The 16,520-nt window shown below is 39.0% G+C and overlaps 1 protein-coding gene across 6 annotated transcripts in view; it reads right to left on the bottom strand.

Annotated features, from left to right (window-relative positions):
- Nucleotides 1-16,520, bottom strand: part of LOC146565662 (neurexin-2-like) — a 143,866-nt gene that overhangs the window by 11,216 nt on the left and 116,130 nt on the right. For all 6 annotated transcript variants that reach the window (XM_085288979.1, XM_085288978.1, XM_085288976.1 and 3 more), the window contains one exon: nucleotides 10,285-10,466. In XM_085288979.1, coding sequence (XP_085145105.1) covers nucleotides 10,285-10,466 — 182 coding nt within the window. The remainder of the gene's footprint in view (nucleotides 1-10,284; nucleotides 10,467-16,520) is intronic.

The raw sequence follows: 16,520 nt of genomic DNA, 5'->3' as shown, positions 1-16,520 counted from the left end.
CACCTGAAAGCCATCATGAACTCATGAACAGGTGAATATGTGCAATTGAATTGAATTATGATCCCTGAACAAAAGCTGGACAGTTAAAGTCACACAAATGTCACAGAACATGTACACCCCTTCAAGAACAAAGACACACTTTGGCAAATGAGAAATCCTTTAAATGCCTTTTGATACGCACTTACTATAAATTCCTTATATTTTTTATTGTCAGTGTTATCCTTTATATTTTCTTTGTATACTTATCTGTAACCTAAATGGACAACTTTGGATGTCGGTAGTTTAAATATTCTTCCGATGATGCAAACTGATGAGTAGTCATTAGGCAGCTACAGGGTAGTGCGACCTCAGGTCAAATTTCAACTCGTGTCCTCTGGACAACAATTAAAATCTCCAGGGCCAGGAGAGTCTGCCTGGGGGTCCTTATGGCTTCAAAAAGTGCTGCTCCTATTTTGCTTACTCAGTCTTAGAGAGTGATTGCAAAATAGCCCTGAAGCACCTTTTGACAGTTGGCAAAGCAACACTAATGCACCCCGGTTTTTGTAAACAAAAGCTTGGCCATTCTAGTCAACACATTCTCACTCCCAACTTATCACATACTGATGCTTGGTCATGATCCATCACATTTTTACTCACTGCCCTTTAGCATCATTTTTTCAGTGTGCAGGGCAAAGCATTTTCCAGATAAAATACAAAATTGAAGGCAATGTGGTGCTGAAACAAGCATTTTGTGAGTCGACCCTTATAGAACTCCATAATACAAAACTTTTAGCACAAATAAACTTATCTGCAGCCTGGAAAAGCATTTTTCATTCCTCTCAGTGTACTTAACAGAATAGACAAACAGATAATACAGACGGCAACATGAATATAGCATATTTCAAGATTTATATGTGCAAGGGTGCAGAGTGCCAGATTTTTGAATGATTGTGGAATAAATAAGGAATGGATAACTGGCCACTATAAACACAGCATTATGATAACTGCATTGAGTTTATATAAAGGCTTAAAGTTATATATTATTATGGTTGTGGTTATTTTATCTGACTGACATTAACTCGTTGACTGTGACTGTGACATCACTTCCTTAACTGCAAAGTGGTTTTTAATGCCCATGTAACTGTATGAAGTGCATTTTCTTGCACACTCACTAAACTGTTTCGACACCCGCTCTGATGGACTCTTACTTTTCTCCCAAAGATTTTTCATTCCTGTATCTCATCTAACCTGCTACTGACTATAATTCACATGAGGGAAAAAGTACTGATTTTTATAAGGATATGTGATTTCAAGAATTTGCAGCTTCTTCAGATGAAATGATGACGTGACAAAATGAATTAAAAGAGTTACAATACTAACAGTTCTTCTGTGATAATACATCGCCGCTGCCTGATATATTTTTAAACAGAGCACAGAGTGGACCGATCATGATTCTTTTAACACCACCAGCATTTCTGTCTGTCTCGGTTTGTCACCAGCCAAATGTTTGTCTCTGAATTGGCTTGCTTTACTATACTCTCTACTAGAGACTTTTTAGAGGTGGGTGGGAGCCTGCGACAATACTGTTGGGATTTTAGAGTCTTCAAATCTTTCTCAGAAATATAGAAATGATAAAATGTGCTTCAATCAGGTGTGTCGCTGTGGTCAGGGGTAAGGTTTCCATTAATTTCTGATGGAAACGACACATCTTAAATGAAGGAAACTGAGCTATAAAATTTAAAAGATTATGAAAGACACTGATTCCCAACTAAAATAAGTTCTGCATAAAAATGTGTAATTATTACTGTAAAATATATTCTGGCTATATAGCTAAATGGCTTATCACCTTAATAATATTGGGGAGAGGAGTGAGATTAAGGAATCACCAGAGGTGGGACCAAGTCATTGTTTTGCAAGTCTCAAGTAAGTCTCAAGTCTTTATCCTCAAGTCTCAAGTCAAGTCTCAAGTAATGTCAGGCAAGTCAGAGTCGAGTCTCAAGTCACTGGTGTAAAAGTCCGAGTCAAGTCACAAGTCTGAAATTTTGAATTTCAAGTCCTTTCGAGTCATTAAAAAAAACGAAAAAAAGCATGTTGCAGTTATGCTAAATGTAAATATTAGACCATGTAATTTTTAAATCTGTGTTTTTCTCAACACATGACAAAATAGTGAACTTAGAAAATATACACAAATTGTGAAATTGCACCTCTTTAAAATGCAGCTCAATTAAACCTAGCTCCAAGAATAATTTTCACCGACAGTTCTGAGATAAGCTGCATGTTATTCTTGGATGCGGTTGTAGGACCGGCTTTAAAATCGCATGACAAAAATATCATACACATTAAAAAAAAACTGTATCACCAACGTAGCCTGGAAAACATTTGCTAGTTAGATGAAGTCAGCTATCTCACCGTAGCATATTTATATGCATATTTATAATTATACGGTTCTTGGAGTGAGTGCATACACTCATGAAGTTTAGTAACTTCCGGTCACTGCAACAAGCCCAGGTACAGTTTACCGCCGGATGGGTACAGGACCTTGAAATGCACCGTGTAGAACGAAAGACCATCGTACGTATCATAAGTTTACCAGTCTCACAAATCGTCTTCATAAATACACATTCGTTAACCGTTTATTAATAGGACCTTTGAGCTCAATGGTAATTAATTAGTAGTGGAAATAATTTCTGGTACCCATCACAGAAATGTAGCAGTGACAATAATATTGTATGCTGTAATCGTACTGGGCAATTAGTGATACAAAAAACCTGTTTTATCCTGTGAATAAAAGTATATGTTTTTGTCAATGTACCATAATAACAGAAGCGAAACACAATATTGTGTCAGGACAATTCACTATTTATGCACAATAAACAAAGGAGCATAGCGCGACCATTTCTGTTCAGCGCCAGACTTGCTTGTAACCTATATCACCAATTATGTTATGAAAATGACGCATTAACTACAACAGCAGACTGACCTTTGTGGAAATGCTTGGAGCAGACTAACCTGTGAGCTGGAGTGTTCTGGGACGTTATATTTGATCTTTGAATGGCTGCAATCCAGGCCATCCGTCGCGTCTTTGTTACTTCGGAAACATGGCTCGAACAATTTCTCTTAAACGTCGTAATCCGATAACAACCGATCTCTTTACCCGTCGGCTTCCCGTGGCTGTCATGCGACCGGCTATTGCAGTTAATAATACAACGGCTTCTTGACATTTTTGTGTTTCTTTTTATCGCTGTATAACTGATTTTAATTGAAAGCCTGCGTGCGCTAGTACTTCTTGCCACGAGTTCCCAGAATCCTTTGCGGTTCTACCCGTGAATGACGTCACATTTTCAATCTCTATATAATATGCATGTTAAATTTTATATTTGGGGTAAAATATCAAGTCTTTTCAAGTAAACCGGTTCAAGTCCAATTCAAGTCCCAAGTCATTGGTGTAAAAGTCCAAGTCAAGTCACAAGTCTTAGAACATTTTTTCAAGTCAAGTCTAAAGTCATAAAATTAATGACTCGAGTCTGACTCGAGTCCAAGTCATGTGACTCGAGTCCACACCTCTGGGAATCACCCAAATCTCATCCAGTAAGTTGATCTTTTGTTGATCTTTTGCTCTTGAAGCACTGCTTTAACAATTCTAATAGTCTCCATTTTGCACAGTGTTTTGTTTCATCTTTTAGTCACTCATTAAAAACATGACCATTTGAAAATAGCATTAGCCACTCTGATGTGCTCTCAACTGAATACGGTGATGGTTTGCTGCTTTTGTGCAGAATAATTGGTCTTTTAAGCTGGTGCATGTACCGTGTTCAAAGTCATATTTTTGAGCTAACCATGTGACCAGTTTATTACAGCAATCTTCAGCAGCTCTGAAATCCCACTGTAATTATTCATCACAGTGGTAGTTTTGAATGAAAGGGGTGAAATCTGAAGAAAATCGAAACCATAAAAAGCTCATATCATTTGTTTCCTTTACTATTTTCAACTGTTATTCAAGCCAGCTTTGCTCTCAGTCGTCCTCTTCTGCAGAGGGCAAATTCCAGCGTGGAGACAGAATGAGATAAAAAGAAGAATTAACACTAAAGCAGAATACATTAAAACAAATCACAACTTATGTCTCTACAAAACAAGAAGGTGTGAAATTGTTGGGAAACTAAAAAAAGATTTCAACATCACCTGAACTGCTTTGGATTTCCCTCCGCTGAGCAGTAATAAGGTGTCAAACTCAGCAATCTGTCTGTGCGCAAGGACTTGGCAGATGCTAGGAAAAATGTTTTCAGCTCACTTTGCACGCAGGCAGGAATCCTTGCATTTACTAGCAACAGTCTACGGCTGGCAAGGTCAGATTCAGACATTTAAAACTGGAAATGCAATTTAAATGAGACGATTTAAAAAAAACAAACATCCAGGGCAGGATTTTTGGACCAAAATATGTCAAGTAAATGACATGTGGAGGAAAAACACTTTTGCTTAAATGTTCAACACTACAGTTTTTATCTGTTTTTTCAGTATAATGTGATATATGTGCAAATTACAATTAGCAGAATATCCGTTAAAACAAAAATATGTATTTGGTTTGGTAGGACGAATGTGATGCCCCCCTTCTTTCCCCTTGCCCTGCACTCAGAGTTAAGATTAGGGCAGCACGGTGGCACGGTGCGACAGTGGCGTGTCTAGAAAAATTTTGTTGGGGGGGCCAGGTAGGGGCACAGATTTGGAGAAGGGTGGCAGATTTAATTGGCAGATAATGTTTAAAAAAAAATTCTACCAACCCTTAACCATAATTCAATAATCCTATAAACCTAATAACCAAATGCACTTTTAACTCTTATTAGAATGAGATTTTAACCACTACGGTGCAAAGTTTTTAGATACTGCGTTGATAAAGTACAAGAGATACAATCAGTGCTTTGTCAGTGCTTACTCAGCATTCAAGGACATCAATATTTGCATAGTATTTTTACTGACATGTAGTGCACATATGTTTTGGGCAAAAACATTTTTGAAAATTAAAATACGAACATTTGTAACAAACAATTGACAAATTAGCCAGTTCCAATGCAAAACTTTCTCTGCCTGTTAAAAAAAGAAGATAATCTTCTCACAAACTGGTGTTTGATTTTGAAACAGGAAAAAAGTGGAGAAACAACTGAAAAGACTAACATTTGAATAAAACCTGAAAGCAAGTAAATACTTTCTATGCTGCCTTATGGTAAACTTTGGTAATATTGATAAAGAACAGCACTGGCTGATGATAAAATACAGTCAGCTGGCATGGTGACACTGCCAGTATTAACCTGCAGGGCTGGACTGGGACAGAAAATCGGGCATTTTGACTACAGACCGACCCACCAGGTATTAAAGCCATAAAGCCTTTGAATGAAAACAAATGCTGTTGTGACAGTGATGTACAGTCTTGTTGGTATATGTATGATTTCTATACATTTTACGTCAGATAAAAACTTTGGTTGTAAGATTTAGATAATTATTTAATAAAAACTAGGTATTTTAAATGAGAATAAGAAAGAAAAGTATTTCTTTGTGCCCCCCTTTCCCTGTTAATGCCCTACCTGGCCCCCTGGCAAAACTTTGCTAGACCCGCCCCTGCACAGTTACCAGCTGTCAGCTACATAAAAAAGGATCCTGGTGTTATTTATCTCTCAGAAACAGTTGATAACTTCAACTCATTCATGTCACCTAAAAGGTAAACCTGTTTCTCCATCACCTGTTCAGCTCTGATGATTCAGTAAGGACATCTCCTGGTTTCATCTTCATGTTTCCCTCTCACCACATATCTAAACAGACATCATGACCAGCAGCTTTACAGCTGTGGCTCCAGCAAACATCAGCTGATACTAGAAATTAATATTAAATAAATTCTAACAACAGCTGATCAAGCTTAAACGTGCTGCTGTTGTTTAGCGCAATATCCGCTGGTTTCCTCTTTCTGGCGCAAAGTGGGCGATAAACAAGAGAGAAAAGCCGATCAGCTGATCATTGATCAGTTTCATGATTGAAGTAGCAACAGGAGAGGGAGGGGGAGAGAATGAGAGAAGAAGAGGCAGCTGTGCAGCATAAAGACAGAATAAATCCAGCTTTGTGTCTTTTTTCCATTCTAGCTAAAGTCCGGGACAAACTGAGTCTCTTCTCAGCTCAATACGAAACGTGTAATATTTTCTCTGAATGAGGGACCATTCCATTTTTTAAGGAGCCGTTGGCAACTCTACTAACTAAACTTATGAATAAAATAAAGTTCACTATCAGTAACATCATAGCACCCACCCAGCTGTATAAAAACTCCGTCAAACTGGCTAGAACGCAGTATGAGTTATTGCAACTGACAGTAAAAAGTCAGCAACATGAAAATAAACTCCACCTAAACTTGGTTTATATCTGACCCAGATAGACTGCAGGTCATAACTTCTTACCTGAAGTTCAGTTCACCTGACACTCGGACTGGCGGCTGCTTCGGGTCTCTCCTCCTGCCTCCCCTTCCCTCATCCACCTGTTGCCTCTGTGGAAGCCCCGTCATAGCCACCACCAAACAACGGAGTTATTTCTACACATCGACCTGCATCTGGCCAATCCACCACCTCTCATTGTTCATGCCATTACAAAAAAAATAAAAAATAAGTCACTGGGGATATGCCCGGTATGCCCGATGGCCAGTCCAGCTATGTTAACCTGCAACCAAATCTGCAGCTCCATACAGCAATGTTACGACTTAGATTATATCTTATAACGCATAACTCTTATGTTAGCTGCCCTCAGTAGCATACTGTCTGAAATATTCCACAGCTGCAATAATTCTTTAAGTGTTATTTTTTTCCTTGGTATTCTAATTTCACCGAAGTTTACTAAACTCAACAAACTTGATATTACTTACCGGGACATTTATTCTGTCCTCATTTTCTTTCACCGAAAAATTGTTTCCTGCAGTGCCATCTTTCGCGCTTGGCTCTCCTACCTTTGCTAACGTGATGCGCATAGCGCAGAAGCGATGCTGCATTCACTTACACTCGGATATCTGAGCGTCACCGTGAAAACATAATCGGACATTTGATATTTGATTGAATTTTATTGTTTTGCCTTTGGGGTGGCACCTGGGGTGGCCAGTCTGGTTTGGGGGGTGGCCTGTGCCCCCCCAGGCCACCCCGCTGGACACGCCATTGCGGTGCGACTGGTTGTCTGTCTCTGTGTGTTGGCCCTGCGACAGACTAGCGACCTGTCCACGGTGTACCCCGCCTCTCGCCCTATGACAGCTGGGATAGGCTCCAGCGCCCCCCGCGACCCTGAAAAGGATAAGCGGACGCGAATGGATGGATGGATGTATTTGGTTTGGTAGGACAAATGTGATGCCCCCCCTTCTTTCCCCTTGCCCTGCACTCAGAGTTAAGATTAAGAGACAGAGTCAATGTGGTGTGGAAAATGAGGAGATGCTGACAAGCACACTCAAAAAATTGAAATTGGGTGGTTGTTACATGTACAAGATTCAAACTTGTAATTTGAACTAAATAATTTCATGTTTCTATGGTGAACGCAATTAAATCAAGTAGCATCTGCATGAAATTCAGCAGCTTAATTTGTTCTTGTTGAGATGACATGATACAATCTAGTCAGAGTGGTTAGTTGCCAAATTTCGCTCTACATAAATAAATCACTTCAAGTCAATGTAAGTATACTATACTATACTTTGACATGTTCAAAAATTGGTTATTTTACTTGGTTAAATCACGTGGTTAAATTGTGTTCATCCAACAACAGATTTTGTGCATGATGTTTTTTATTCTAGTCTTTTACCTGCTTCTGTGCGTTGTATCTGCACCAAAAAGTTCAATATTAGATCAAATGAGTCCAATAAATCAGGTAGAAAGTACTTTTCCACACTTAACAGCAGGTACTTTAATACAGAGACTGATATTACAATTCAAATTCCTTTTAGAATAAAAATGATATGAATAAAAGAGGCGCACACGTAATTCACAACTGGTTTCAGAAGGGTCATAAAAACTTTTTCATCAGAAGACTTATTTGTTTTTGTTTTTTGGAATATAAACAATTCAATCAGATTGTTTTCAGGCTGGGTTCTTTCTGCACATGGGGTCCATTCGTCTTTGCTTCTGCCAATGCCCAAAACAGTAATGTAACTGTGTGGTTATGCATGCCCAAAACGGCAGCTTCTGAGCTGAACTGGTCCCCTGGAACGGACACTAGCTGTCTTCAGGGAGCTGATCAGACACGTGCCACAGATTAGATTAGCCACTGAGGACATATTCATTACTTTAGTGGATATGACACTAAGTGCGTGTGCATCCACACATGCAAACACCAGACAGCTGACCTCAAAGCTTCCTAATCAGAATGAATCCAATTCAAATGAGAAACAATAATTAAAAATAAGAGGAGCCAAAGTTTTGCTTTCAAAGGTCAGATTTGTAATCTTATAAAGGCTTTTTTTCCTTTTAGTGTTTACCACAAAAGTGTCTGCTAATAAGATAGCGACTTCGAGTTACGAGTTTTGTCAACAGATGTGATTTTAATTATTACACCATTCACAGACGTTTGACAGATCTCCCTTCTGGTTTTCATCACGGCACACCTGTCCTGTGGCTCCATACTAAAAAGCCTGATTTCCCTCCAGAAAAAGGCACCATTGCAGGCAGATGCTGAGGCACCACTTGGCTTCAACGACCACACACACACAGGCACGCAAACACATATCCACACACGTGTTCATCACCAGAAAATATCTCGTAGTCTGCTGACGTGCGTGCGCCTCTTCTCCTTCTTGTACTTGTGTGATTTATTAATTCCTATTTTATTCCAATATTTGGACTCAGATGCCACTAATCGGTGAATCACACAAGCTGTGATGCTTCTGCGCCAAGTTAGAATAAGGACAAAGTCTAGTTAAAACGTCATTTAAAAATAGACCGAGAGGTTTAGTTATATCCATTTCATTTAATTAAGATTAGAGCATTAGAACTCCACCAGCAAATGTGAGTTTGCTTCCTGTTTTTTTGGGCCTTCATCAGCTTATCTGGAGAGAAATGATGATATGTGACTTACAAGTTTACTAAAATAAAACTTTGGCACCTTAGCCGTCTTTTTCTTCCCCTTTTTGTAGCTGTAACTATTTCTGCGCTGTCTATATTTATTTAACTGCTCATGGAAATGCTGCCAGTACGACAGCAACCACGTACTGTTCACATACGTAAAGGTTGAAAGTACTGCAATCAGCATCAGGAACGGCTTACCAGTTTATCGATAGAATAACACGCTCTGTGGCAACTCGTGAGGGAAGCTGAAATCTCTTGTTAGGGTTTCCCTTTAAGAACCCCTGAGTTACATGGCTGCCTTGTTGTCGGAAGCTGGTGAGCATTTGAGAAGTAGCTGCAGCCGCTCTGAAGCACATGATGACATCATAGTTACTGTAATCTACACCCTCCAAAAAAGCTCTGTGCATATGTGCAGTGCCAACAGATATCCAAATGTTGTGAATCATTTTGCAGAAAGGTCATGTGATGTTATCCTGACGGCTCTTTCTCTGCCTCCTCAACATGCAGACCTGGCCTGAATAATAAAGGTTAACACTTAAGAAGCCACAGCAGCATTTTTTTTAAAACTTTTGAATAAAAAGTTCACATTTCAGTGTAGTGACGTTCATTTCATGGTTTCATTTGTTTCTAACTATGTATGTACATGTTGTTCGGGCCTTCAAATAGTTGCTGTTGCACTCTTCTGTTTGCAGACAGAGTAGACTAATTTGAACAGTTCTGATAGGCTTCACACCTCACACAGACCAGATTTCCATGACATACAAAGTATGTTGTCCTTTTCGCCTCCTAAACCAATCACAATGCTTCTTTATAACCATATTTGCAAAGTGTGACATTAAATAGCACAATATGAATGACCATAAATGCTATTAAGGATAATTTATTCTACACAGAAAGTCTGCTCACGTATAATCACAACATGATTTTAAGCTCATGAATACAGGATGCAGGTGGTATGAGCAGACTCACTCGGAGAAGGAAATAAAATGAATAGAAAAGTATCTTAAAATCTCTCTGGGTAATCATTCTTACATTTTCTGTCTAAGTAACTCCACTTGTAATATTTAGAAACCAGAAAAAGAATGAGCATAGTATTCAGAGTGTTCAGAGCCGCAGGTCATATGTATGAAATATTTAAATTCTAATCTCCTTTAAGTGTTTTTTTTTAATCTATCGTAGCAGTGTGATACCATACCAGTCTTCCCTTTTTGTGACTTAAAGCCACACAGATTCACGTTCTTACTATGTGCAGCTGAAGATAGTCTCCAAGCCCATGGGTGCTCTCCACTCGCACCAAGATGGCATCCTTCTGCTGAGTGCTGAAGCCCACGGCTAAGCGGTCAGCTCGGGTGCTCGGGCGCTCATTGGGGGCCCAGGTGAATGTGATGAGAGCTCCGCCTTTCCCGAAGATATATGTGGTGCCAGCTGGGAACAGAGGCAATAAGGAAAAGATGAGAGGACAGACAGTAGCCAGAGACACTTTTAAAAACAGGCAGCATTTTTAACATAATTAGTTCTGCTTTATCAGGTGTCTTCCCTTAGCCTTGGTTCTTTTAACTAATTTAACATTTGTTCGTTTTTAGGTTTTTTTTCTGGAAGTACCAATCCTTATTATAAAGAGATGAGATTCCACGTCTCTCTTTCCTTGCACGAACACTACCTTTCATTTTTCAAAATCATGCCATAGGCAGAGAAAAACTTCAACCAAAGATGGGAGATTTATTAAAGAAACCCACTCATGAATCTCCATTAAATAGCCTGAACTACTCATTTTGATAAAGCTTTGCTTTCACAAATGTAAACTTCTCTTGCACCATGGAAATCCAGAAACTAGCAGCATCTTTTGTCCCTGTACCTTCTTGGTTTTTGAAAGATAAGGATGATATTCTGGACAGTTCAGTTTGTTTTTTGTCATTTAGCCAACCATTTAATAATCACAGTTAAAATGCATCGCAAACACTTGATATTAATACAAAATAGCAGCTGGTGCAGAATCTAAGAGGTGCATGAGAACGAAATATATCTGCTTGAACCTTTACTGTGGAAGTCTTTCCTCTGTGCTCAGCAAGATTTTTGTCTCCTTGAGATAAACAACATAAACAACATTTGCCTTGCTTAAATTGCAGAATCCATATGCTGATCAGCCTGTACATATGACACCTCTTGTGACACCTGTTACATTTTCCTAAATTCTAAAAAAAACTAACAGACTGCATAAAGGCATTTCAACAATAATTTGCTAAATTCTTTCATTTGTGTACTTTAAGCCATTTAATATAATCCACACAGCTTTCATAGTTTAAATGTGGAAAATCTAAGTGAGAACCAAGCGCTGTCCGCAGGTTACAAAGTTACACAAAGGCAGGTGATAGTGCAGTCACTGTAATACGTGGCCATAGCAGAAATGAGAATTACTTAAGAAAGTACAAATAAACTCGTGTTGGATCGTTTCAGCAACTGAAACCTAAGAGCTGGTTTCACGACTGGTGGTTTTCAATGCCCGAATCTCTCAAAGATTTAAGTATAGAAGCTCAGAGAAACACTTGAGACAAAATTGTAGCCTCAATGTCAACCTTCTACAAAGACTCCACTCTTCAGCGTAATGGGCACTCACCATACAGGTTTCCTATTGACAGATCAAGCTGCTGGTTGGATGCTTTCTTAACATTAAACGCCTAATCCAAATGCTGAAAAACATCCTGTGCTGGCTTTGAATTTAAATTAAAAGGGCAGGTTCTCTGACAGCAATTATTTTAAAACAAAATTATTTCTTACTGAGGTAATCTTAATTAATGTCAGGGATTTGCAGTCGAATATGAGTCAGTGACATTAGTCACATCAAAGAGCGGTTTTATTGGCTTCTTCCTTTCAGTTAATGTTACTCACAGCTGGCCTCTTAGTCTCCTCTTCCCAAATTACTTTTGAGAAGACTGAAAAGGTTTGTGTGTCCTTGTAGATTCGTCTCTTCTTCTTAGATTACTTTTCTTTGCAGAATTTTGCAAGGGGACTTTGTTATTTTTCACAGTGATGTGTAATGGGCTTCTAGATTCATTTTCAAACCACTATCTTGCTTACTATGCCCGTGTCTTATTGTGTCTTAAACAAAATATAGGTTACGAATCACAGCCGTAACAACGCTGCGATGGGCCCCGGGGCAGATACGGTGTTTTTTTTAGGTTCCTACTGCCAGCAACCAAAGCAGGATCTCTCTCTCTCACACACACAGACACACAATGTATATTTGTGTAAAAAAATATTACATGGTATAGTAGCAGTAATACTAATATCAATAACATGGTTCCAGCTTTTGATCAGAACCACGGATAAAAGCATTCAAAGGAACAGACACATTTAAATAAGCTCATGCTATAAACTTGCACCATCTTCCAAAAGCCCAAAACAGATTCAGCCTCGCGAAAATCATATAAAAACATCTGTAATGTGTGTAAGCATGGAACAAACGAGAGAAACCCATTACCCACAGATCGTCACAGACTTATTTATAGGACTCCTCATTCACAATCGTTTCCTATGGTCCAGCTTCTAGATACATCATGCACACATATTACAGTATTATTTGTATATTTCCAGCCTATAAATGAGAACAATGTTTCAGTGCTCTATAAAAACGCAAACTACTCACCGTCCCAACTTTATCTTTCGGACCTTGCGCTCACTGACAACACTGCTTAAACCCAGAGTCCTGCAGGTATACTCATCCTGTTCTCTCCTTCCTCTTTTCAACCGTACTTTAAAAAAAAAAAGTCCTGCTAAACATAATTTACAACAGCATCACAGGAGATGTAAACAGGTTCGCCTGCATCAACCACAAATGACAGAGAGAAAGGCCAGAAAAAAGCAAACAAGCATAAAATAATCAAAGATTTCCCAGCATGCCTCTGTGCCATCAAAATGCATTTAGAAAAGGTTTCTGTTTTAATCAGTGGAGAGTAAATATTTGCAGAGCTAAAATTCAATTAATAAAGAAAATGTATACTGCATAAACGAGCTTCGGTCCAAAAGATAAAATTGTGAATTTAAAATATTAGCAGGACTAATTATCTGGTAACTATGCCAACTAGCCCCCACCTCACATCCTCTGGGCCTCGGGGTATTGTCCCAACTGCCCCATCGGATGCTACGCCTTTGTTATGAAAAACAACATAGCATTATGAGGGCATATGGTAATAAATTCTATCAGCCCTACAACATATAGTGCAGTACTTGTGCAGATAGTCTACTTGCCTATAAGGAGTTCCAAACTAGCACTTCACCACATACTCAGCCAAAATCAAACACTGCTGGTATTTGTTGGAGGACCATAATGCTGCAGTTGATTATATCATACAAGCCTTCATGATTCCTAGCTCTGTTTACTCTTGTGAAAGCAAACAAAGAGCAGCCAAGCCACGGTGTGGTCAGTCCACATGTTCGGAGACCCCATTTCATATCAGGCCTCTTTTCAAATTTCACTGTGCTGTATAAGCCAGGACACCTCTTTAAAAGTATACTCAAGAGGCTTAAGCCTCATGCACTTCTTGTTCCCAGTTTTAGAAGTCTAAATACCGGTCTTTGGTCGATCGCTGCATCACATTTAATAGTGTGGTGAGTACAAATGTCACCAAATGTCATCAGAAAAATGTGGGGGACTTTCGTTATAGCTAAATAACAACAAAAATGTAGATTTATGAAAGAAAATCATATTTTAGCAAAGCAATAGATGGCATCTTCATTCTATTCAAATACGACAAAGTCATGCTTAATTACCAGATAAGTCATCTCATGTGAAAACAGCAATTTAACCTGTAGTCTTTCACTGTAACTGTGTTGAGAAGTTAGAAAATTATATCTGCCTGTTATTATATACTCAGCTAAAATATAACTGACATGTTCACATGTAGGCTAATGTACACGGCAGAGCTGCCATGTATTGTTCACTGTAATTATTCATTCTTTCCATACTGGGTGCAGCAAAACCTAAATGGATATTAATGCAAGTGACGGTGAACAACACTGACAGATGTGCTGAGGGAAAGTTCAGACGCAGCTACTAACTGACTCCAGCAGACTGAATTAGTCAAGTGGATATCTTCCAAGGCTACAGGGCTTTTAACTGCGAGTGTTTACTCGCTAAGCCGCAGTGGATGGAACAAAGAAGAGTATCGGTAGATACCCTCTTGATTCAGCTAACGCCTACGCATGAAACCGTGTATTAATTTTATCATTAGTTCAGATTGGTATCAGGAGTGATTTCGTATATTTTAATGGATTCTTCTCGGCAAAAATACAGCAGACAAAAATCCAATCCAGTCTTTACTGTACTCAATTACACGTGACCAAATTTCCAAATAACTAAGCTAAAGCTCATTAACCAAATGGTCTTGAAGTACAACACTTGATATTGGGTGACTGCTTATTAATTATGGACCCATGGAAGTGTATTTCGGAAATTATGAAATTTCAATTAAGTCTGCTGGAAGAAGGGATTTCTTTGTGAGCAGTACACACTGATGAGATAAACAAAAACAACAAAAACTCTTTAATCTCAGAAATGATTTCCCCCGTCAAGGAAACGTCTCACTACAAATGGTTTCCAAACACAAACATTTAGTTTGCTGTTGGGATCACAGAAAACAGACAGAGCAGAAAGGCGAACAAAGGTAGCAAGCACTCCTTGTGTGTGCATAAAAAAATATAGAATATTAATACACCTGCACAGAAACACCTGTCTATAGATAGCAGTAACTCCTGAATTAGTCATAACATTAAAGCATTTCAATACACCTTTCTGCCTTCCTGTTCCGTCTCCTCTTATCTCTTCTTTTCTGTGGCTGAGCTCCATCAACGAAAGCACACATAAAATCAAAATTATTTCTATAAACATCACAATTTGTTGCTTTGAAACAGCTCCCTGCTCGCTCGCTCTCTGCCGACTACCTCATGGGAGTTCTCTGCTCTTGTCTTGTGGCTGTACATTGCATCTGTGCTTTAATAACAAGGCCTCCTTGGAGATTCTCAACTGCAAAGTGTTCACTGTATATCACATCATTATTAGTTTGCAGCTGTGGCAATTAACTATATTTTACACAGGCACTGCAATGTTCCTGCTGTCTACTATATTATATATGGGAATAATAATAAAGCGATGGAGCATATTCACTGTGCAAATCAAATTAGGGATATTAAAGATAAAAGATGTAAGACAACGACCTACAAACGGCTTCAAACATTAAGAAAATAAATTAATCATTATCCGAATAAATAATTGATCAGTACAGTGATTTAATAGCCATGACTTCATGTCAAATGTACAGATTGACTGATATCTACCAAAGTTACACGCTAACCACTAACTGCCAGCCCATGCCCTTACGTAACGCCATTTTGTACCCCAAGATGAGATAGTGAGTCAATGAAGCATCCAGTCTGCCCTCAGTCCATCACGAGAGCAAGAAGATTTAGTGCTACCCAGAGCTCGTATTTTTCTTTTATACCATCTATGATTCTGACCTCTTGTCAGTCATGTTGAAGGGCAGGAAGTCAATGAATGAAACAGTAAACACAACGATGGCGACGGCACTCAACGGCCCTGGCAAGCGACCACTAGGAAGCAGGATTAACATGAAAGGCAGCTGGCTAGGGTTTGTTTATACCCTAGCGCCTATCCCTCCCGCCCGCACACTGTGCATAACACATTCCCTCCTGGCCAGCATCAAGCAATACTCGGGACTGGTATTGGTATCTGGTTCCCGCAGCAAGCCTAAATTATGCAGTTTGTCTCGCAGATCACATGCATGTTGGCTATATGATGATCTATATGCTTTAGCAACATCTGTCGATGAACGTGATCACCAGTCAGAAAATAAAGAAAGCTGGCCAAAGAAACCAAAGTAGCATCGCTGGTGCAACAGTCACGTCATCTAGAGTTAGACATGCTACACACTGCACCTTTAAAAATGTCTCTCAGTTTAACACAGCCCCCTCAGCATATAATGATATCATATGAATAATTCGCTTTTTAAAAAAAAATGCATAGTAATTACGTAAATGGAGCACCTGAATTTCTATAGAGAAACCATGAGTGATTGTCATGTCTTAATGGATCCTTTACACAACAAATGTAACAGTATGGATTGCTTGTTTGTGCCAAGATGCATGCTACCCACTCAAACATCCTGTTCTTTTCATTTGAGCTCTCAGCCAGCTGAATACGCGAGAGACGAGGCAACATGCTCATAGGACTTGGAAAATACGCTGAAATGCTGGCGATAATTTTTATCACATGTATCAGTTAAGATGTGAAAAGGTTTGAAATCGCCCCCTGAGCTTGCTGTCGTAAAGAATTCCTGTGGCCAGAGGGAGTGAATATTTGCTGTCATAATGAATCATACAAAAAGCGACTAATATCAGCAACATTACTGACACAAAGCAGTGGAATAAGCTGTAAATTACTCATCCTCTCATTGCCATTTAAATCAT

The sequence above is a fragment of the Mchenga conophoros genome, linkage group LG10 (assembly GCF_057382185.1).
Source record: "Mchenga conophoros isolate Kocher_MC1m ecotype Shallow Benthic linkage group LG10, M_conophoros_male_GT1.1, whole genome shotgun sequence".
In the NCBI taxonomy this organism is placed as follows: domain Eukaryota; kingdom Metazoa; phylum Chordata; class Actinopteri; order Cichliformes; family Cichlidae; genus Mchenga; species Mchenga conophoros.
This window is presented reverse-complemented; position numbering and strand designations above follow the sequence as displayed.